This window comes from Micropterus dolomieu, linkage group LG20 (assembly GCF_021292245.1).
Source record: "Micropterus dolomieu isolate WLL.071019.BEF.003 ecotype Adirondacks linkage group LG20, ASM2129224v1, whole genome shotgun sequence".
In the NCBI taxonomy this organism is placed as follows: Eukaryota; Metazoa; Chordata; class Actinopteri; order Centrarchiformes; family Centrarchidae; genus Micropterus; species Micropterus dolomieu.
In genome coordinates, this window is record NC_060169.1 from 17,539,139 (window position 1) to 17,563,840 (window position 24,702).

A 24,702-nucleotide genomic window follows, 5' to 3' on the forward strand; every position below is an offset into this window, starting at 1 on the left:
ATCAAAGAAGCAAGACAAAGGCAGTTCTCTATAACCTTTTTTTCCTTTTTTGATTAAGGCTTTGCACTCCATGTGGCTGTAGGTGATGCTGTACAAAAGATAACGAGAGATAGATTTGGCAGAGAGGCACAGAGCGAGATTTGGACAGAGAGGATGGAAAGGAGGGGAGGGGAGGATTTAAAGGGCAAGAAACGGAGGGAGATTTAGATAGTGCCTACAGAGTGAGAGCGAGGGAAGAGAGCCAGCACAAAGCAGGAGCAGAGGCGGTGGATGGGTGAATAGAAGAGGAGAGGCATTGACTGGAAGCATACACATGGGAGAGAAGAAAACAGCTATTTCATGTGCTTGTTGTGCATGACTGAGGAGTGCGGCTGCCTGTCTGGATTGTTAGTCATCTGCTTCCCCACAGTTAGAGGACATTCGAAGACGCAGAGGCAGGCTGGGGATATAGGGCTGCGTGCAGAGGATGAACAGGGGATGTGAGCTCTCTGCCTGTGATCGCTGTCCTCAGACCCCGTAGCCACTTGCACTGGTGCTGTTGCAGGCCGTTAGCCTCGCAGTTAGGCAGCGGCAGTCAGAGTGGTTGATACAGAATGAACTCCAAACACTCCTCCGACTGGATTCCCTACAGGTACTGTACCACATTCCTGAGAGCACAGGAAAGGGCACAGTGTTCATCTTTTGTAGCAGTGTGTGCATGGCTGTGTGTCTGAGCGGGTGTTCAGTCATGTGAGTGTCTGACAAGGAGATCAGACTGATAGCGGTAACATTGAATTAGCACAATAAAAGCAAACACTGTGATCTTGTTTTCACTAACATGAACGTGTTTAGTGGATATGCATTTATATTTTAAACTGAGGCTCTTGTTTAAAAGGACCACAGAAAAAATTTAATAATGCAAACCCGAATCCCAGAATTTCATCTCCATAAACTATTGAAGTCTCAACATGATTCACAGGCAGAAAAATATTCTCTTTCCTTACACTATTATATTGTTTTTATGTAAAACTGCCTGCAATTAGATTCAGAAATAGTGTTGGTTTATTGGTTTCTAAAGTAGTAGTCTCAATGGAATGTAGGACGTAGGGTCACATTCATATGGTACATATTTCAAAATCACTGAGGAAGCATTTGTCTTATGTCTGCAGAAATGATCTTTATTGTATGAAGCTGGGACTATAGTCCTGTAGCAAAGTATCTTTTTTAAAATATCAAAAATGTGAGCATTTATGAACGTTTAGTGTCTTGCTGTAAAACCTATATCTGCTTTCATCATTTCAAGTGCAGTTCTACCACTGCTGGCTCTTTCCTCTGATTGAACACCCATTGCCATGGTTCCCTGCTTACTTTGATGCCATTGGCTCATGGTTGCTATAAGTTACGGTGGATAATTCAATTCAGTCCACGAATTTCAGAATGAGACTGCATCAGGACAACAGCAGAAAGTGATCTGTGTGGAATTTATTTTAAACTTCTGGTAAAGACTGTAGAGACAGTTAATACAAAAGCATTCATTGAGATCATTAGATTAACTTAAACAAACATATGATTCCATGAGTGATGCAGTAGGGGAAAGAACAAACTGTATTTATACCCAATAAATACAGTTTGTTCTTTACCTCTACATTATACATTTTGGCCTTCTCACCGCTTAGATTTTTGAATGTGGATGACGAAATAATATGATAACAAGACATTTTTCGTTCATTTGTTTTTCTCATCCCGTAAAACTGCCATGAAAAATGCATGGGCCTCTGTACAGACTTGGAGGAGAGAGCTGCACTGTGTGGTTCTCTCATCAAATTAGATACATACAACGCTTGCATTCACAGAAATTGACAAAATGACGAAGATATTTCACAAACACACACATCCTCAAAGAAACAGTTCTTCTCTGTGGGGAGCAAATTCACCAGATTAGCATTTCAGTAGTGGAAGATTCATGCAAATCTCTTATTCTTTCTGGTTTCCTCTGATATGAACTCAGAGAGCAGAGCAGAAAATGTAAGCTCTTGACAAAAGAATGGGTTTATTTAGTAGAATGAATTAATTAATAAAATTTAACACAATATATTTATATATATTTTAGTTTATTTATTCTATATTAGTGTTCTTATAATGTCAATATTAGCTGCATTGTTTACTTTACTTACAAGGTTTGGGTCTGTGCAGTGCTCATCAGATTATTTCTCACAATCAAATTTTATACATCGCACCACACAAATGAAAATTAGACATGCTTATGTGTGCATTTTGGATTGTCCTCCACTGTTGTCACACATATAAAACCTGGTGATGCATATAAAACTATTTTAAAAGTGTGAAGAGGAAAAGCCAAATTCACTTGTGGCTGGCTGAGTAAATAAAAAAAAAATTATTTTGGAATTATGTATTTTTAAATTAAAATTTCAGTAGTTTTTTGTAATGTTGACATGATGAAACAGCCAACTCACAATGTCAATATGATAAGAAAATCAGTCCTGAATATTACAGCATCAGCTTGTAAACAATGCTGTCTCAAACATGACGTTTATGGTACTGTTTTCTGTAAATGTTCATGTTACAGCAAAGTAAAATCAAATTCTAACAATATAATACAAGTGGTTTATTTTTAACTTTGAGGGTACCTTCACCCTGGACCTTATATTCCCATGTTTTGTGTCTATGTGGCAATTGTGCCCCCATCAAAGTATGTCCACTATTTTCCCCTCAGTTTGTTATTACCTGTCTGACAACTTTATGGAAATGGTCCTCATAGATTTTTTATAAAGAATAACATCCTTTTTTTAAAAACTAGAAACAGACACTATATTGCTCTCGTCAAAGCCACCAGTCTCCCTTGACAAAAACAGTAATTTTACTTCTCTGGTCTACTGTTGCCTCAATTGGTTAATTTGTGTTATCACGTGACTTTGGTGTTTTTAACTCCTCAAAACGCCAAAGTTTTGACAATGACACAAACAAACAAAAACACAAAGTCACACAATAAAACAAACAAAAAAAACAAAGTCACATAATAACTAACTAACTGACTGAGGCAGTGGTAGACCAGCTACTCTCATGTTGTGCGAGGTAAATTTACTGTTTCTATCAATGGAGTCTGATGGCATGAAGATAGCGATATAATGACTGCTTCTGGTTAAACAAAAAGAATCTTACTCTCTAAAAAAGGTATATCTCTGTAGGGATAATTTCCACAATGCTGTCAGATACTTGTAATAACAATCTGATCTTGCAAAAACAAGCACTTTGAAGTACTTTGATGGGGTGCAATTGCCCGCAAGGATTACGTTGCTTGCAGCCCTGTTTCACTGCTGCCGACTGCAGCACACTCGCTCAATGCTGGACCAGTTTCAAAAAATGTTGTCCCAGTAAGTCATATAGACACAAAAACATGGAGAAATAATGTGCATGTTGAAAAATACAGAAGTTACCCTTTAAATATGGGCATACAGATGGTCAAAAGTATGATGAATCAGAACATTTGCCTACAATAAGATAATAACATCAAATAGCACCCAAATAGTTAAACAGCTTCAAAATATAATTTAGATGATACATTTTAATTTAAAAAGAAGGCTCTGCACATTTAAGTCCAAAACAAATATCAATACAAGAAGCTTTTGTTCACTAGATGTTCACTAGACTTACTGATGAATATCTAATAACCAAAATCATCAATAAACACTTGCATGGGACCTTACTGTGCAGAGCCTCCCTTCTTTATATTTCATATTTTCTTGTACTTGTTGCGTCGTTTCATGAGTTTTGAAAATATCTACATGTTACTCAGGTTTTCTCAAGCAAGACACAACTGGGAAATTTGTCGTGGTTGATGGACTTCAACTTCAGCATCATGTATTATACCTGGTCATTATATAGAGCATTTTCACCTTGAGTTTTGAGGTGCACTACATTACAATAAAGAGACATTTAAGACTATAAAGATTCCTGTAAACCTCACCATGAGTGTGTTGCAGGACAAGAGTGACCGGAGACTCTCCACAATAATGAGCTGTTTGACCTCCACTGGAACAGCTCTGTTTGTGTCATTATCTTCCTGTCTGATGCCTATTCACACACTTGATTACTCTGATTACAGACATGGAGTGCTTTGTTTATCTGTATGTCTGACAGAGAGTGGGAGGTAAATACATTTTTTATTGCATCCGTGTGGGCCTTTGTCGTCAAACTAGAGTTGGTCGTGCAGCGATACAGTTGGACTGAATATTAATTGACTGATCTTACATGCTGTACATGCAGCTGATTGGCTATCCACTGTTCAGGCTTTTGACAGAAGTATGAACACTCTAAAAACACTCTTCAACCACTTTGACAAGCCACCTGTTGGCTTTATTTATCATGCACCAGTAAGACTTAGTAGGAAATGAAAAGAGATTTGCCGCAGTTGCCATTAATCAAACCGAGAGACAACAAATTGACAAATACATTTTTTTACGTTACATTACGTTTAAGTTTTTTTTACATTATTGTTTTTATTTGTTGAGAGTAAAACATGTCTTTTAAAACATACCCGGAGGTAAATAAAAAAGGTAAAAAAGGAGCAATCCATTAGGTGCCTGTGTCATAAGCTCCTCACAGTAAAACAATATCCGTTTAAAGACAGAATGTATGAAATGGATTAAGCAACGTAAGGAAACATTTACATGTAAAAACATTTTTAGTTTCAGTCATAGGTGAGAGTGCTGGAAAAACAACATCATTTTCTCATAGGTAACCCCCCCATCTTTCATCCTTTTCTCTTTTGCTGAAGCTCATTTTCTCCAACTCTTCAGGAGAAAATATCTCATTGCCCTCTAATTAGGAACCATTGAGGTTTCTCAAGGGTATCTGAGATGCCGCGGGTGGAAGGAACAATCATTGAGTCTGCAGAGGACACAAGAAATCTTTTAAGATATATATATGTAAAAACAATGAACACATGGGTTGTAGCAATTCAATTAAATTCAAATGAGTTTATTGGCATGAAAGGTTCAAAAACAGTGTTGCCAAAGCATCAAAACATAATTTGTCCAAATAAATCACACAAAAACAATATTTAGATATCTGTCACATTCCTCAGCAACACCAACAGAATGACCTGGTGAAAGACACTTAAACCAGTAGGACTGGTTGTGAGGGTGAATACTGTACCTAACAATGAAATCCCTTTATGTAGTTTGCGGTGATACAGTACACACACAGTCTCTTTCATCAAATCATCTCTCTTGAAAGGTGAATTGTGTATGTCAACAGCTACTGTTCTGTTCAATGATAATGGTCCTAAATGATTCACCAACTGCGCCACAGCTTACAGTGAAGCTTTAACAGGGCAATGGTGTGCCACAGAACATACTGGAACACACCGAGCATACAGACAGCAGAGAGGTGGATCATGCAGCAGGAGGTGTTTGTGAAGTTTCTGTAGATCTTTTGATATGTTTTCCACTGTGAAAACTGAAGCCTTTGTGAAGCTGGCCACAGAAGGAAGGACACACTTTAACAGCTACATTTCTGGCAACATGGGTTGAACATTCAATACTCTGTGTGAAAGAATGTCAAATCAAGTAAAGTCAATTTTATTTACATTGGCCAAAATCATAAATATGCCTCCAATTGCTTTACAATCTGTATAGCATATGACACCTGCCATCATGAGATCCTCTATATCTGCCTTTCTTGTGACAGACACTGCTGTCCATATGTTCACTGGCACAGTTTCTTAAGCCATGGATTCAAAGAAAAACAATGACAATGTTGTTTGCTGCAGGATAACTTAATCTCTGTAGAAGAGATCTGCACATGTACAGTACCTCCAGTCACAGTCACTCTTGGCTTCTAACAATTTCTAGTCACTCTTTTTTTAATGTTGTGCAAATGCAAATTCATTTACAGAGAATATAATGGACTACTTAGAATTTCTTAATCCGTCAACAGCTAGGAAAACCAAGATGCATCCTAAAACCAAATTATGGGTCTCAGGGCGGAAAAATCAGGGTCTCAATGAAAGGAGAACTTTGTTTAGTAAAGAGGACATTGATCCAGAGAGGGAGAGGAAGAAGGAACTCTGCAGCTCTTTCCTGATAAAACCATAAAGTAACTTAGCAATGGAAATAAAGTTTCCCTCAAATTGTTCCTCTTCTCCTTTCTAAAGATTTGAGCCAGCTTCATATGTTTTTTTTTCTGGACGCCATGACATCAATTTCAGCATCACGTTCAGGTGATGCCTCTGATTATGTTCCTGTTGTCCTCACTGAGAAGAAGCTAACTGATAGCGTTGTAAGAGCCCCCCTGGTCCGTATTATTGAAGGGGACTTTTTTAAGGGCTATATCTATGAAAGTACACATGCTCTCATTAAACTGCCTCAGTTTTAACATGTGGACATAAAATAAATTAGTGAACTGGAAGGTCCAAGTTTGGCTGGCTATTGTATATTCATGAAGTGCATAAGCAACTGTAAGTATCAACACTATGCACCAGAGAAGTGCATGCATACCGGATGTTATTCATCCCAAAATATAGGACAATAAATTCTTCCCTAATACTTTTAATTCTTCTGTATTTTATGTTCAAGATAAGAATGCACAAAGTTGTGTAAACATCTTTTATGCAATTGATACTCATGGAAAACAAGTATATTCACTGTAGTGGTAGTGTGCAGTACTTCACAGTCATGAGGGTAATTTAGGTCTCAATGCGAAAACAAAGGTTTCAGTCCACAACAAGCTTACCATATATATTATAGGTGATGAAGCTAAAATACAGTCAGAAACCGCAAGTGTTCTTTTGTTTTCAGAGTAGCAAGTAAAGTAACTGAGTCTGTTTGGAAAATGGCATTATTCTATTACAAACATCAACCTCCACTTTCTTTGCTCTTTTCTTTTTAGCACTTTAGATGACGAGGGCACCAACCTCCGACAGCAGAAACTGGACAGACAGGTAAGTCTTTGCTGCTCTGATTAGAGAGTAACACACAGGCAAAATTAATTACAACTGGGCAGTTTAATCATGACACAAACTTCCTCTGCTGCCCAAAATTGGCAGCTAGGACTTGTTATCTCTCTGAGCAGTGTGCTAATGAGAGGGTGTGTATAAAGGGTGTGAAAGTCCATTAAATTACATTTTACAAAATGTAATGTCAGTATTAACCCAAAAACGTTTAAATGGTGTTGTACACCTATTAAATATTTTAACATGTCATAAGCATTCTAATACAGCAGATAATTTTTTTAAAGCAGTGCTTTACAAAGTTACCTGTCACGTTAGTAGACATTATGATAACCTAGATAAAGGAGGTTAATATATTGAGAGTATACAATGATCGGACCTTATTCTTGTGTACAGTACATGCTATAAGGTCCTTTGGTGGTGACTACAGATGAAAAATAGCCTTTTGGCTAAATCTGGCATATTTACGTCACTGACATTCATTAACGTGCACTATCATATTTAAATAAATAAATTGAAATTGAATTTGAAATTGGATGTAAAATGGATACATGTTTCATGCTAATAAAATGAAACAAATTAACATAGATTGCTCTCTCAGTTCCTGACAAAGCTATTGACTAGGCATTGTAATAATCTACATTTAGGAGATTATAATATTCTGACTGCCTATTGTGAAGGTCCATTTTGGTGAAAAATAGATACATGTTTATTGCTAATCATACAGGTTAAAAAAAAGTCACTGTAAGGCACCCTTGCTCTTTACATTTCAGGGTGCTACTCTCGCAAAATCAAGAGTTAGAGTGACAGAGTACAAGATCCTTTAATCAAACTGAAGTTTGGCAGCTTCACACTCTACCTCTGTTGTCACTGTTGTCAGCAGTGCTGTAGCCTGACAAAACAAATATGCCCAGTCTGCAGTTCAACCCTTTTCAGTTCTTTTCTATGCATAATGAAAAGTGCTGTTGCTGATGTCCAGCTATTTTCTGAACTGATATAACACGAGTGGAGTACTCAAAGCACTCATGGTCTATTCTGTAGTCAGAGCTACATCAAATGCTCCTGCAGTCTTTTTCTAATTAATCAATGGTGAGGCCTAACAGGAGGTCTGTTGCACATTTTCATCCATGCTTGAATAGAGTTAAAGTTACTGACTTTAGGTGTGTAAACATCATAAAACAGATAATTATTGATTGATGGCCTTACTGATGACAATAAAGTCAAGAAATGTTTGGATTAATGACTTATTGCAGCATGAAAATAAATTACTTAATTTTACTCCTCACTCAGCTGGTTCCTATTATTTTTATTTAAGACTCACAAAGGGTTTAAAGAACAGTGTGATGTAAAAACAAAACATCTTTCTCATTTATAAGTCACTTATTAGTTAAAGATTGCATGTAGCTCCACATTTCAAACCTTTTATACCAAACTTTATGTTAAATGCCTTACCCACACGTCAAAGCCTTAACCATCATGTCCATGCGCTGTGTAAATGTTCCTACTGTTATGGCCATCACCGTCTTGGCAAAAATGTGAGCTTTATAGGGGATACTGAAGAGCTCCGCAGCTCTGCAGCCTGGATTCTCCACTAATAGAAACCTTCAATAATTGATGAGCTCTGGTTTGAAGACTTGCATATAGCTGACAGTTAGTCCAGATGAATATCTATATCCAGCCTCAGATCAAAGTGGTTTAGGCAGCACATCCTTAAACATCTTCAGATTGTTCTCCTGTCTTAACAGATGAGTCTGTGTTAGTGCTGCTTGCCTTTCTGCCTACAGTACGAAGATAGCTTACAAGAAAATCTGTACTGCATCATAAGTGATTATCACAGAGTTTGTTTATAATGGGAAACTATTATGTATTATGTCTGAAGAGTGTTGTTTTACACAAGAAGGGGAGGATAAAACTTTGCCTCTTAAAGATGCAGGAAATGTTTACTGGATATAATTTAGGTGGTTCTAAAACAATTAGCAGCTAAATTATTATTTTTGATTATCACGCAGTACTGCTTGTACAAAAACATTTCAAACATTACATTACGCTTGTGACACACACACACATATAGAGGTTGTTCTTTATTGTGGTAATCACTGCTTACTTCAGTGACCTCAGTGCCACTGTAATTTTGTTTTAACTTAATTTATTATAATAAATATATAATATTGTATAATAGGATGGTGTAAATTCACTCAAACTTTATTGTCTTTCTTTCTGTCTGGGCATGTTTGTTGGCACGAACACACATACATGAAACCTCCACAACAGCGCGCGCTCCTTGAACAGAAGCAGAAGAAGAAGCGGCAGGAGCCCCTGATGGTCCAGTCTAATGTGGACGGGAGGTCTCGCACTCGTCGGACCAAACAGAGCGAGGAACAGGCTCCGCTGGTGGAATCCTACCTCAGCAGCAACAGCAGCACCATCTACCACGGTTAGTAAGGCTGGCACCCCTCTGGGGCTCTGTTGATTCAGAAAGCTCAAACAGAGGATTTCAGAAACACTATGAATTGAACAGCTAAAGATGTCGGACTGCTTTTTTGATCAGTCTGTCTTATTTATGGGAAGTAATTGTTCTTGCACAGAAAGAGATTGCAGTTTTTGCTTCTTTTCCCAGTTCAAAGTGTACACTACAAGCGGCATAGTTGCCAAACACAAAACTATAGAATCAGAATCAGAATCAGAATCAGAAGGAGCTTTATTGCCAAGTAGTGTTTTACACATACAAGGAATTTGCTTTGGTGTTAAGGTGCTGCACGCAGACAGACATACAGCTGACATAAATAGATGCAGAAATATATAAACATGTAATAAACAAATGCAAGTTATATAAGAATAACAGAAGAATAGAGAAAACTAATACAACTGACAATATAAAAAAAATAAAAATAATAATAAAAATAAAAATAACAATGGAACAACAACAATTCACAATTAACAACAAATATGTGCCAGGTTCGTGTATGATATGACATGAAGCGATATTTACATGTGCAGAGAAGATTGTATTATTTGAAAGGTGGGGGAGTGTCAGTCGGAGGCCCGGGCCTTGTTGATGAGGCTAGCTTACGGAAGGGTAGAAGCTGTTTTTGTGGCGAGAGGTTTTGGTCCTGATGGACCGCAGCCTTTTGCCAGAGCGGAGAGTCTGAAAAAGTTTGTGACCGGGATGGGAGGCGTCAGCTGCAATCTTTCCTACTTGCCTCAGAGTCCTGGAGGCGTGCAGGTCCTGAAATGATGGAAGATTGCAGCCAATCACCTTCTCTGGTGAGCAAATGATACGCTGCAGCCTGCCCTTGTCCCTGGCAGTGGCAGCAGCATACCAGATGGTGATGGAGGAGGTGAGGATGGACTCAATGATGGCGGTGTAGAAGTGCACCATCATTGTCTTTGGCAGGCTGAACTTCTTCAGCTGCCGCAGGAAGTACATCCTCTGCTGGGCTTTCTTGGTGAGGTGTGGTCTATAAAAAAAATGGTTGAAAAAGAAAACAAAACTTCATATCTGTTACTAATATTACCATTTTAAATTAGAGCCCATGTCGATCTAATACAACACATTGTACATCTATTACACTGTGTTGCAAATGTATCCACTCACAGAACTGGTGTGGGGACTAGAATTGATGAGGTCTTCTTATATACACGTAGACCAGAGCAGCCATCTAATCCACAGTTCTGAAGGCCAGTGCCATGAACTGTCACATTTCATGCAGATAGAATAGAAAATTTGACAAAATTACTCTGCACTACACTAATATTCTGATGGAAAGGTGGGAGATAATAACCTCATCACCCGGCTTTCATTCACTGTTTAGCACTATATTGCCCTGGTCACAAGAGTGAAACTGAACTGCACATCTGCATGGATGTTTAAATTGTACTGAACAGCAGGATTTGATTGATTCTATATCGATAAAGATGATTTTATTCATCAGTTCCCATTTCAGAAGACCAGTTCACAATTCTGAACATAAACATAAACCCTAAAGTTCAAACTAGAAACCAGTGCAGTGAATTTTGAGACAATGGCTTAACATTAAGGATTTACATTTTAACATGTGATTTCATGCCAGAGACTTAAGGAAAGTTTTTGATTTGCTTGTCCTATCAGAAGAAGAATACAAAACACTGCTCTGTCTCAGCTGTTATACAGTATTACATTTTTTATGATCTGCTAACTCTATCTTTGCTCAACCCTCTTTTCCATTTCTCTCATTTTCTGTCCATCCGCCCTGACCATGTGCGGCTTGTCCTCTCCATCCCTGTGTTTAGTGCAAGAAGCTGAACAGGAGGAGGTGAAGGTGATAGCAGACACACAGCCGCCTCGTTCAGCCAAAAAGGGCAAAGCATCTGCCAGCTCCACTCCGCAGACAGGCAGCGACAAGAAGGAGAGGAAGGGGAAGCACAAAGGTCAGCTTGCCAGTATTAAGACAAACAAGTAGACAGAGTGATGAATAGATGGGATGGAGATAAATGGAAAGGCAAGAAAGATTGACAGACTGACTGAAATAGAAAGGTGGTCGTCAGAAAAGGTAAAAGACAAAGACAAAGACAAATCAGACAAGAGATATTTACAGTATGAACAAACAAAAGCATTTTTGGTCTGCTTTTAAACATATTGCTCTTGGTCTTTGTGTAGTTGTGTTTAAACACACAAAAAAAGCTGGTATAAGTCATTAGAAGCAGTCCACAGTATAAAAAAGAAGAGGCAAAATCCTTACTATCTAACAGCTGCAATGGTCTATTCAAGCCCTCTTTGCAATCCTCACATAAAGGTCTGCCTGCTGATTTCTCAAGCCACATCTGGCACCAAACACAGCCTGTGAAGCTGCCCTCTTAGCCACCGCTGTGGTGCTATACTTGTCAGACAACTGGCTCTAATGATGTATGACAGTCCGAGTCCTGTCAGACTGCTGACACACCAGAAGTGGAGACATAAATTAGTCTTTAGTTGGAAGAAGAAAAACTGAGTGTTGAAATGGTATTCCAACTGTATCTACAATAATCTGATTGTTTCCATTTGCTTCTATGCTTTTCAGACTGAACTCTATGCAGTTTAACATTTAAACACAATAGAATCATTACAGAACAATAAGGACACAAAGCACTCAGTCGTACTGTGGATACAACATTACAGATGTTTGTCGTCTGATCTAGTGCAGTACAGTAGCTGTGTGAATGATTTTATCCTAGAAAAAAAGAAAAAAGAAAACAAGATAATGGGATTCCAGAGCCTATCTCACCACTGACGGACATGTCTCTCTCCCTCTCTGTGTCACTCAAGCATTAGCACACACTTTCAGGAGAGCTATTTTACCAAGCTACTATGCACTCACTAAAAACAAACAAAAACAAACAAACAAAAAAATCAGCTGCATCAAGGCTGCAGAATAGATAAGTAGGCTACAGGTTGTTGAATTTACTCAGGAGTAATCCAAGTTGCTCAATAAATAACACATTACATCTGAAATTAAATGTTCAACACAAAACTGGTTAAATACTATGAAATGGGATTAAAAACATAACCCAAATCTACACAACATAAATACAGACTGGCCTCCTACAAGCACACCTCTTCTTAGCAATGCTTCCAGTAATTTTTCTTATTCACCAATTGTTTACACCTACAGATCGATTCATCTGTCAATAATCAGAAATATGTCAAAAAAGTTACAAATTGTCCCTGCATGTGTGTTAATATTTATGTTATTTAACAAATTAGAGAGAATTCAAACAATGAAGACAAGAAATCATAACGCCACATGCTGATTCATAAGACAACCAACTGATTAGACTAGCTAACAATTGTGTTATCCTCAACAAAAAACTAAAAAAGCCCACTTCATTTAAAACAATGCTGTAAATTGCCCATTTGCAGTATTTAACCCTTCACATAATCTTTATCATCATCATTTTTTTTTTTGCACTTCTGTGCAAGGGAAGAAAAAAAGGACAATTATGGAAGAGCTTGACAGCTGTTTTGAAACTGTAGTGACCTGTGTTCAAATGCATGGAGCAGAATCGACATAAAGTTCTTCCCTTTTACACATTAGAAGCTAACTGAATAGTAAAGACAGAGAAACAATTACTTAAAACAATGTTAATGGCAATGTTAACACATTAACACAGGCAAGTGTTGTGACTACATACCTGATTTGTAGTCATATTTTGATGGCAAGAACTTGCCTTTGTTTTACTTTAAAGGGATTGCTTTGGTCATCAACTGTATGTTAACAGGAGATGCTGATTGTTGAACAGTAGTAGCTGTTTTCTGATGGAGTTTGTTCTTGTGGGGTTCTTGTGTGACCCAGCAGCAATCGATGGCCTGGCTTCCCAGCAGGATGACGGTCAGATCCAGATTCTGACAGTGGGTCATCCCACCACAGAGGAGGGCGAGGCAGAGCCTGTCATGAGCTGCACTCAGTCACAAAGTAAACAGGATCTCCGCATCACCATGCTAAAAAAAGGTACTATCAGTGTCCAAGAAAGGTTCTGTCACTGCATCTGCAATAGCACAACACTGAGTCCATATTTACACCCACGGCAATCTGGTCCATTGCTGTGGTGTGTTGGTAGGAGGGTAAAACATACTGAATCATGTTAGAGCTTGCTAGAACTGCAAATAGAAATGCTATTTTAAATTATGAATTTTATGAATTATATAGCCTAATCCAGACACCAGCGTATGATGTTGACATATTTTTCAGTCATCATAATTTTTGTTTCTTAAAAAATATGAGTTACTGTAAACAGTAATTACTAGTACACTCATGCACTATTCCTTACATAATAAACACTTATTAGTTTCTTTTATAGTGTTGTGAAACTGTAATTTACACATCTACTGCATTTAGTGTCATTATTAATAAACATTGTTAAAACTGAACTGAAGTCTGTGTCTGTGTCCTATCACTACGCAGCTAAATGTGTACGAGCTTATCGCAAGGTGAGGCAGGCAAAGGTCCAAAACAGAAGAGCAGTCCTCAGGCAAAAAAATCCAGATGGGAACATGCAAGAAACAAAATGCAAAAGGCGGAAAAATCCCAGAACACAGGGGAACACTGGAAACGGCTTAACTGCTTGACAAAAAGACAAAGACAAACAGACTACACACAAGTGAAACTAAGTAGGACAGGGCAGACAATCAAACACATGGGAAAACATATAAAGGCAGGAAGTAAACTAAGAGCAGACACATAAGGACAGATTCTTTCGAAGTAAAACAGGAAATAACAAAACACAAACCCAAAACCATGACAGCAAGCCATCTTTATTATCACTCTAAAGGCAGGAATCTGTCTGTGTGTGTTTGTGTGTGTGTGTGTGTGTGTCTGTCTGTCTGTCTGTCTGTTTGTATTTTGATCATGTCAAGAACTGTTCTTCCAATTGACTTCACACAGGGAGAGGGTGTAGCTGAGGACCCAAGGGAGTGCAGTGTCGCTTTTGGTGCAATTCGGACTTGCGACACATAATAAATATGCTAGAGGACAGCACAGAGTGGAGCAACTTGCACGGGTGGGACCTTTTCGGGTCCGCTCTGCAGCAGCAAGGGCATGGTATCCTTGCTGGGACGGAGCTTGTATGCGATGTGGTAGTGAATTGTTGAAACAGTTATTGTCATCACACAAGTTTGATATATACTAGAAACTAATGTGTTGACAGAGTGTACTGAAGTTCTGAGGAAGCACTGAAAGCACATTTTGATCTAAAAAGCGCAGGGAGGCATCACATTGGCCCCTGCGAATGGGCACTGCACTAGTTTTACTATTTTATCTCCTGCTTTTGCCATAATAACAATATGTATGGAAAATTCCTGCTAGAACACCAGAGATAAGAGTGACTGTGGGTGTCCACTGATACTTGTTCTGAATTAATTTATGATTTAATGGAACCTAGTTGCACACACCAAAATGGGGCACAAATTATTGAATCTCAAACTGTGTCGTTTTACAGATGTTCCAAGCAACCTCAAGCAATAAAATGCTACAGTGGATGAAGAGGCGATGTGTTCCTGTCGGAGATTTCATGTCACCAATTAACAGAAGGGAAAAAATGGTCACATCTCTATCTTTCTGTTTTCTTTTTGTATGTTTTCTTTTTGTTTGTGCAGGTATATCCAGCAGTATGAATTTTGATGAAGAAGAGGACGATGAAGATGAAATTAGCTCCAGTTCCTCACAGCTCAACAGCAACACGAGACCAGGTTCCGCCACTAGTAAGAAGTCATGCAAGGTAAGATGAAGTTCGCAGCACACATTGTACTCTATATGATGTGTCTTTATTTTGCCCAGTAAACAGCGCCTTTTGCCTGTGAACAATAAGCCGTCAAATGTCAAATTCAATATAGTTGCTCAGCTAGACAATGATAGACCACAATGGCTTAATGTGAAACAGAAAAAGTGCTGTTGCCCTTTGGCTTTTCCCTTTCTTGCAAAAACAATATTGGAATTATTTTGGGCTTTTGCTGTTTCTGGCCTGTCATTTATTCATTCACCACACAGACGTCATCTCAAACTTTTTTAGCTGTGTATGTTACAGTGCTGATGATACAGGTGGTGGAACAATAATCTCATACAGACCCCTTATGTACCTCTTGGAGTTTGAAAGGAACAAACTGTTGTTTGGTTGAAAGATACCACCTGTGTTAGAGAGACTTGCGTAGAGGCCCGGGTGCGCCATTGTAAGAATTAATGTGCAATTTATGTTATAAAACATACTATTAAAAGTGGGGTATTATTTTTATTCTAATCCAATACAGCTTTCCGTTTTGTGTGCTGAAAAAAAATCCATTTTAAAAATATGTTGTCACTAAGCTGTTATTTTGCTCACTTCTGGTCAGTTGAAGTCAGCAACCTATGAACTTGCTTGATCTAATGTTTAAGGTATAGGAAATGTATATTTTTTGTACATTTCATCTGATAATGGATGAGAGATTCAGATAACCATGTAACCCTGTTTAAAAACACAGCATCTTTGAAGCATCAACACACCGTTCACAGAGATACCATCATTTCTCTTCATCCGCTCCTTATGCCTCTCTAACTTTTCCCTTCAGTCAACTAAATCTTCCGTCTCTACAGCAGGTCCTTATTTTAGACACAGTGTGCTCATTCTCAGTCCCAGTGGACACTTTGATCTTCAGACTCATTACTCTGTTGTAATGAAAGTCAACTCTAACACATCACTCACCAGTCCACAATCTCACAAGGTGTCTCGGCCTGTGTGGGCTGTTCCCCCCCCCCCAGGAGGTAGCGTCAGCACCCACTCCACCAGTCAGTGAACCAGCCATCGATGTAGATGACCTTGAGGAGTTTTCTCTACGCCCTGCACCCCAGGGGGTCAGAGTGAAGTGCAGAATTACCAGAGACAAGAAGGGCATGGACAGAGGCATGTACCCCACCTACTACCTTCACCTGGAGAGAGAGGATGGCAAGAAGGTGAGAAGGGTCAGGGAGCAGAAACATTGTTACTAGGATGGAGCGAGTACCTGGTTGAAACAAGTATCCGGTACAGAAAATGTACTTTTTACAAGTACGAGTATTGTCAGAATGAAATGTGTTGATATCTGTTTTCTAATAAGTTATAAATATTGGAACCTTTTAAAATAATAGTTATCTTACCATTGTAATCAAACACATTACTCCAAAGCTCAATTTATAGCTATAGACAGACATATCTGTTAAGAGATTGTTTTGTAGTTTCATGCTCTCTATGTCTAAATAAGTTGATTGTGTTTACCAGTGAAGCTCATATTTTACTAATTTGGTGTCTGGTTTGGCTTGTCACAGGTGTTCCTGTTAGCTGGCAGGAAGAGGAAAAAGAGTAAAACATCAAATTACCTCATCTCCATTGATCCCACTGATCTGTCTCGAGGTGGAGAGAGCTTCATTGGTAAACTGAGGTAAGTTGTCTTGTCATGTTATCATCATGTTAAAGGGTAACTTAGGTATTTTTCAACCTATTTTCCCATGTTTTTGTGAATTTTATTTTTTTAAAGTGGTCCAGCACTGAGCGAGCAGTCGGCAGCAGCAGGGACTGCGATGTAATCCTTGAGGGCAATTACGCCTCGTCAAAGCACGTCCACTAAAGTGCTTGTTTTTGTCACTGATAGGCTCAGATTATAATTTGTATTTAATAACATTGTGGAAAGGATCCCTACAGAGATAGATAAGAGTTAAGATCATTTTTGTTAAACCAGAAACAGTCGCTATATCGCTCTCGTCAAAGTCACAGTCTCAACAGTAATTTTACCTCTCTGGTCTACTACTGCCTGAATCGGTTAGTCTGTGTTATTGCGTGATTTTGGTGATTTTAACCCTTTAAAACACAAAGTCACAAAATAACACAGACAAACTAACCGACCAAGGCAGCGGTAGACCATTAACTCCTGTGTTCTGTGAGGTAAAATTGCTGTTTTTATGTCATTGTCAACGGTAGTGCGTTCTCCCCATTAAGTCACATAGACACAAAAATATGGGAAAATAATCCAGGTTGAAAAATACCCTTTAAGTGTTGTATTTGATTCATTATTTAACTTTTGTAATGTTATGCTATTCAAGTTTTCTATAAATGAACTTAATAATAATATTAAAATGTTTAACCCCATACTATTTTTTTTTATAACTTTTCTTTAGGCCTTGAATTTGGTGTTGATACAAATTGGTATTCATATTTAATGGAAATTTAATCTAACTAGAACATATTTCCATGTGTAAATAATTGAAATACATTTATCAATTCTCTGTGTAACACTTCAAAGTACGGTTCACAAAATTGTGCGTACTGCAGCTTAAATATAATAAATCATGAACAAATCAGGATCTAACTGCTTTATTATGAAATACACAGCAACTTATGTATATGAGTAAGGCACCATTCAGAAGAAGAACTTCTTGTGCTCTTTTAGCCTCACCAATGAAAATGTATAATTTAGAAAATCCCCCGATCCTTACGTAATTCACCACTGATTTAAAAAAAATGTCTTTCTCGTAAATGTACATTAGCTATAAACTCCAGCAACATTAAGATTGGTAGGAATTAAGTAGTGACATAATCCTTAGAGACAGCCTCAAGGCTGTGTTAGTGGCTCCGTGGAAACTCCTGGGGAGTTTAATCAAATATGGCTCTGTGCAGCCTTTAATCTTCAGAGCTGGCCGGACCATTGGTCGATGCACTGCTCAAACCTTTGCAATCAAAATCCCACTTGATGGATGGAGATCTAAATCGAAATGAACAGTGGCCTTTCATCAGTGCTTCTCAAGAGTTCTTGAGGTGGCTGGCCTAAATGAGGTATGGCATATCAGAGGTATATGGTCAGCTGTTTAAAGCTGTGGCTTTGAAAAACCATTGCAGACAATGCTACTTACCTACGATGCACACATAAATATACACTGCATGCACAATTAGGCAAATTGTGTTACTCAGGATTAATTTTACTGTTGAACAAACACAATGCTCTCAATCAATCCAAAATATAATTGAACCCTCAAACCTGAGTGTTTATCTAAGAAAAAGTGACTTTTGTCTTGCTCAGGAGAATACATAAGTGTGCAGAATTATTAGGCAATTAAATTACAAAAATAATTTCTAACAAATTACTTGTTTATTCTCAATTTTTAGATTACGTGTAACATTTTAAAATGACAATTAAATAACATTTTTGGCCTTTCAAAAGTATTTAGTTACCAATATAGCCACCCTTCGTTTCAGTAAGTGCCATGAGCCTTCCAACCATGAAGCCTGTCACTTTCTTGATCTGTTCACTATCAACTTTCACTGAAGCAGCAGCCACAGCCTCCATAATGCTGTTCAAAGAGGTGTATTGTCTTCCCTGGATGTAAATCTGATGTTTGAGAAAGGCCCACAAATTCTCAATAGGATACAAGTCATGTGAGGAAAGGGGCCGGGTCATTATTTGGGCATCTTTGAGGACCTTGCTTGCTAGCCAAGCTGTGGAGTACTTGGATGCATTTGACGCATCATTGTCCTGCATAAAGATCATGACCTTCTTCAAAACTGAGGGCTTCTTCCTGTACCACTGCTTGAAGAAGGTACAGTATATTCCAGAAACTGGCAGTAGGTTCGGGAGTTAAGTTTCAGTTGATCTTCGATGCGAAAAGGTCCAACTATCTCATCCTTAATGATAGCAGTTCATAACAGTACCCCTCTAAGTGGTGCCGTGTCCATCAGTGATCCAGCCACGGGCCTATCTGCTGGTCCATCAAGAGTCACTCTCGCTTCATCTGTCCACAAAACCTCTGGAAAATCTATCTTCAGGTATTTCTTTGCCCAATTTTGATGCTTCAACTTGTGAATCTTATCCAGTGGTGGTTGTTTGTATGCCTTCCTGACCATGGCCATGTCTCTGAGCACTTGGCACCTTGTACTTCTGGGCACTCTAGGTAGGATGCACTTCTGGAATATGGTGGCACTGGCTTGATAATGGGTTCCTGGTTGCTCCGCTTTTAGTTCTGCTCAAGTCTTTTGCAGTTAATTTGCGCCTTTTCTTCTCCATGAGCTTTGTGCGCCCCAGCTGATTATTCGCAACAAAATGTTTGATTGTCCAGTGTTAGTACCTCAATAGTTTAGATATTTTAAGAGTGTTGCATCCAATTACAATTTACAATTTTTTTTACTTTTCAGTGTCAGTTAAATCTCTTTTTTTTGGCCCATTTTACTTGTGGTATTGAAGCTGCCTAATAGTCATGCACACCTTGATATAAGGTAGGATTCACTTTTGCCACACCCTCCCTCATTACACAAATATACATCAAGTGAAAATTATTTACTCCAATGAGCAATCGAGTTTATACAGTTTGGAGTTGGAAAATGTGGATAGACTCTTGAATAAATTACTTTAAAGTATTTATCAGAGGAATCAGTCAACAGGCAATATAATCACAAGTTGGGAACAATTACTGTTTATTTGTATTTACAGTTGTAACATATCAGTTTTTCTACCTGGAGCATCCATTACTTTCATATTACAAAATCTGGATACACATTATTCATGCAGACACACTGGTGAACGGCTCCTTACAATGCTTGTTGCGTGCTGTTTCTCTCAACCATGCCAACACACACACACACACACACAACCAACCAACCATCAGACCTCATCAGTCTGTTGTGTTTTCTTTGTAGGTCTAACCTCATGGGAACTAAGTTCACTGTATATGACAGCGGTCTGAACCCTATGAAGAGCACCACCAGCCTGGAAGCTAGCAACTTGCGTCAAGAGCTAGCAGCCATTTGCTATGTGAGTTGGTCAAAATGCTCCTTACCTTGAAGACAAATGTTGAGCAATGAGTTGGCAATAAAATACATAATAAATCAGTGTGATTACATTTGAATTAATGTCATTTTTCTAATAAGCTACTTAACATGGAATACTTTAATATCAGAGGTATAAGTCATTTTTATTTGCTTTGAAATTGTGTCTGGTGGCCTTTGAAATTCAGAGTTCCATGTTGGGAGTCTAACTCAGATAATTAGATGAAGACATTCATGAAAAACGGTGGAGGCAGGACGTTGCCATAATCAGTTTGAAATAAAGTTGTCATCTATATGCCTGTATCAAATCAATTTCATTGCAGACAGAGATAACTTTCAAGTCCACAATAACAATGTTTTTTTTTTTTTACGTTACACTGAGTACAGTAGATAGTAGTATATAATTCTTCAGATCGATAAATGCATATTTGTCTCTTACTGTAAAAAATGTTGTATATTTTAATAAATGTATTGTGACATAATTCATTTTTAATATTGTAACATACTGTGATATGTTATTAAAGATATGCAAGTTTGTTGAGAACATGCTTACAACACTTTATTTATTGTCTTTTCAACCTAGGAAACCAATGTCTTAGGATTCAAAGGGCCTCGCAAAATGAGCGTCATCATTCCTGGAATGAACATGGACCATGAGAGAGTGTCTATTCGGCCACGAAATGTAGGTGTTACTTAAAATGGCCACATCTGTGCTGACCAATTCAGCCTCTTCAAATACTTACATAATTGATCTGGTGTCTACGATGTCCAGGTCCGAAGATATTCTGTTCTTCTTCATTACAGGACCATGAGTCACTGCTGGCCAGGTGGCAGAACAAGAACACAGAGAGTGTGATTGAACTTCATAACAAGACGCCTGTGTGGAACGATGACACACAATCCTATGTGCTCAACTTCCATGGCAGAGTCACTCAGGCCTCTGTCAAAAATTTCCAAATCATTCACGACAATGACCGTGAGTTCCATACCTCTAAACTGCTAGAGGTTTATTTTTAACTGCAATGAACTGATCTGTGTTGTATGTATGTGCATATACATCACATCGTGCTGTACCCATAGACCCAACCAGTGGTAGGTTTTAGTACAACAAAACTTTCTTTTGTTTCTTTTCCTTTCTACAACAATTGATGAATCAGTGAGAATAAGTAATGCAGAAATAAATGACTGAAATGATAATAAACATCAAGGTGTCCTTACACAAAAATGCCAAAAATGTGGAGCCAAAGAATGCAGCAGATCAGTGTCACCTGTGAACAGTAGCAAAAGCACTGTTGCCATGGTTACCTAAATTGACCGGAACTATGTTTTAAGGCATCTGATAATGCCTGTCAATCAGATACAAGTAATTTCCCTGGTCATAGTATTTGTGCTTACATGCACCAACTAAAATGCACAGTGAAGTAACTCTAGACAAGGCGTACCGTAGGTTTTCAGTAGGGTGGTTTTTGCTATATGAGGTAATACAGAGACCCACAAATGAATAAATAAGGTATTATGAAATGCACCATATATGCATCATATGAATAAGTAAAGACAATAATCCAGTCAGTTAAAAAAGCACAGCACATTATAAACTTAATCCTTCTTCCTCCTTTTTTGCACAATAAAAGTAACATAAGCCAGTTATGTGAGTAGCAGTTGGTTGGTCTGAATAAGCAAACCGCCAATCACGTAACATCGTTTTTATTAACACTGAGCATAAGTTTTAAAAATACACTCACCAGCCACTTTATTTGGTACGCCTGTTCAATTGCTTGTTACCACAAATAGCTAGTCAGCCAATCACATGGCAGCAACTCAATGCATTTAGGCATGCAGACGTCAAGAAAACTTGCTGAAGTTCAAACCGAGCATCAGAATGGGGAAGAAAGGGGAATTAAGTAACTGTGAATGTGGCCTGTTTGTTGGTGACAAAGGGCTGATCTACTGAGATTTTCACACACAACCATCTCTATGGTTGACAGTGAATGGTCCAAAAAAGAGAAAATATCCAATGAGCAGCAGTTGTGTGGATGAAAATGCCTCGTTTATGTCAGAGGTCAGAGGAGAATGGGCATGACAGAAAGGCAACAGCAACTCATATAACCACTCATTACAACCAAGGTAAGCAGAATACCATCTCTGAAGGCACAGCGCGGTGAACCTTGAAGTAGATTGGCTACAGCAGCAGAAGACCATACCGGGTGCCACTCCTGTCAGCTAAGAACAGGAAACTGAGGCTACAATTCACACAGACTAACCAAAATGGTCAATAGAAGATTGGAAAAACGTTGCCTGGTCTGGTGAATCTTTATTTCAGCTGCGACATTCAGATGGTCGGGTCAGAATTTGATGTAAACAACATGAAACCATGGATCCATCCTGCCTTGTATGGTTCAGGCTGGTGGCTGAGGACTGGTAACGGTGTAGGGGATATTTTCTTAGTACCAACTGAACATTGTTTAAACACGACAGCCTACCTGAGTATTGTTGCTGACCATGTTCATCCCTTTATGGCCACAGTGTACCCATCTTCTGATGGCTACTGCCAGCAGGATAATGCACCTTGTCACAAACCTCAAATCATCTCAAACTGTTTTTCTTGAACTTGACAATGAGTTCACTCTACTCCAACAGCCTCCACATTCACCAGATCTTAATCCAATAAAGCACCTTTGGGATGAGATTTGCATCATGGATGTGCAGCTGACAAATCTGCAGTAACTGCATGTCAATATGGACCAAAGTCTCCGAGGAATGTTTCCAACACTTTGTTGAAAGTATGCCAGGAAGAAGGCAAAAGGGGGAGCCAACCAAGTACTAGCAAGGTGTACCTAATAAAGTGGCCAATGAGTGTGTATGGTGTTAGTATTTGTTTTTCTGCTGTCCTTTGTGCCTTTTTTGAATAGCCGGAGAGTATAGAGTCATACAGGAAACAAGGGGAGAAAGATAACAATAGAGGGAGTGGGATGTGATGCAACAAATTAGTATTTCAAGTCCTGAACACGTCTTCTATTTATTCAACATAGATAAATTATTTGTTTCATAATAATGTTTTTTAATTAAATATTGAATGCTTTGGGTCTCCATTATTAAGAATACAAATTAAAGGGAGGGGAGAATATTGTTTGAAGCAGCTTGTTTACTGGTTCTTCTCCCCTGCAGCTGACTACATTGTGATGCAGTTTGGCCGTGTGGCAGAAGATGTCTTCACGATGGACTATAACTACCCAATGTGTGCCCTGCAAGCCTTTGCCATTGCCCTTTCCAGCTTTGACAGCAAGTTAGCCTGTGAATAGATCCCCACCCTGAAGTTCAGTGGAGAACCGGTCCATCTGTCCTCTCAACAAGGGCTGTTAACGTATCCCTGGGGCTGGATTTGAGATCTCCAAATCACCCACTACCATGGAAGTCCTGCATAACCCAAAAGGCTTTATGGGCCTCAAGTTTTGTGTGTATATGTGTGGGTGGGGTGGGGGTGGGACGTCAGGATGGTCTTGGTCAGTGCACGAAAAAAAAGCACAAACAGTAATCCACTTTCAAAATCAAATTAATTTGTTTTGATAACTAAAGTCATTTTTTACTGTAATGGCATTAAAAAAACAAAACAAGGTTCCTTTATGTTGTAGTTAGAGAAAATTAACATTTATTTATCTGTAAAATATAACTAACAATTACACATTTTAAAAGTTGACTGGATTTTATGTAATCTGCAACACAAAAAACACAATGTCACACTTTTCCTCAAGCATGACTATTGCTTATATAGTTACTGAATTAAGAATTACATGCACATCACTATATATTTATTTTGTTATTTATGTATTTATTACATGTTTATTTTGTTTTCTGTTATCATTTGCAAAAATCAAGGCTCCATGGTGCTGCAAGCACATAAATTAGCATCACAAGAAAGAATATCTCTTGTATCCACACAAAACAATTAGCGATGGACATGAACAGGGCAAAGGTATGTTACACTGTGCTGTGTACTATATACAATATTGTGTCACAGTGTCATGTATGTGAATGTATAGGATGATGGTGCACTTTACTTTGAAGTCTGTAGTGGATGAGATATAGCTGTACATACTTAACTGTGCCTTTGAAGACTAATTCCAGTGTTACGCTTTGACCATAAAATGAGCTGAGCCTGAATTGGTCTTTGCTATCCTTACTGTCTTCAGATGCATTGGAGATATTTCTCTGTAGCTACACTGAATTTATTTGTCAAGTGCGGGGTTCATTTAGACTGATTAAAGTTGTAGCTGGAGTTTGGAAAATATCCAAAGTGCACATCACTGGACAACATTTTAGGGATTTTCCAGATATATTTAAATTATCGGTCTACAACACATTACACCGAAGAGGTGACTAATTATTTACATTTTACTATACATCAGGCAGTAGATATAATATCCAAGGCACTCAGGCTTACGGTGTGCTTATATCTTCTGATGTCTCCTGCTTGGAAAAAAATAAAC

At 38.4% G+C, this 24,702-nt stretch overlaps 1 protein-coding gene across 1 annotated transcript; it reads left to right on the forward strand.

Annotated features, from left to right (window-relative positions):
* Positions 1-593: 593 nt before the first annotated feature.
* On the forward strand, positions 594-23,517 carry tub (TUB bipartite transcription factor). The gene is made up of 12 exons (XM_046032972.1): positions 594-631; positions 6,889-6,940; positions 9,221-9,383; positions 11,219-11,356; positions 13,261-13,413; positions 15,057-15,178; positions 16,192-16,383; positions 16,735-16,847; positions 20,090-20,204; positions 20,802-20,900; positions 21,023-21,194; positions 23,384-23,517. The coding sequence occupies exons 1-12, from the start codon at positions 594-596 to the stop codon at positions 23,515-23,517; spliced, it is 1,491 nt and encodes a 496-aa protein (XP_045888928.1).
* Positions 23,518-24,702: the final 1,185 nt, after the last annotated feature.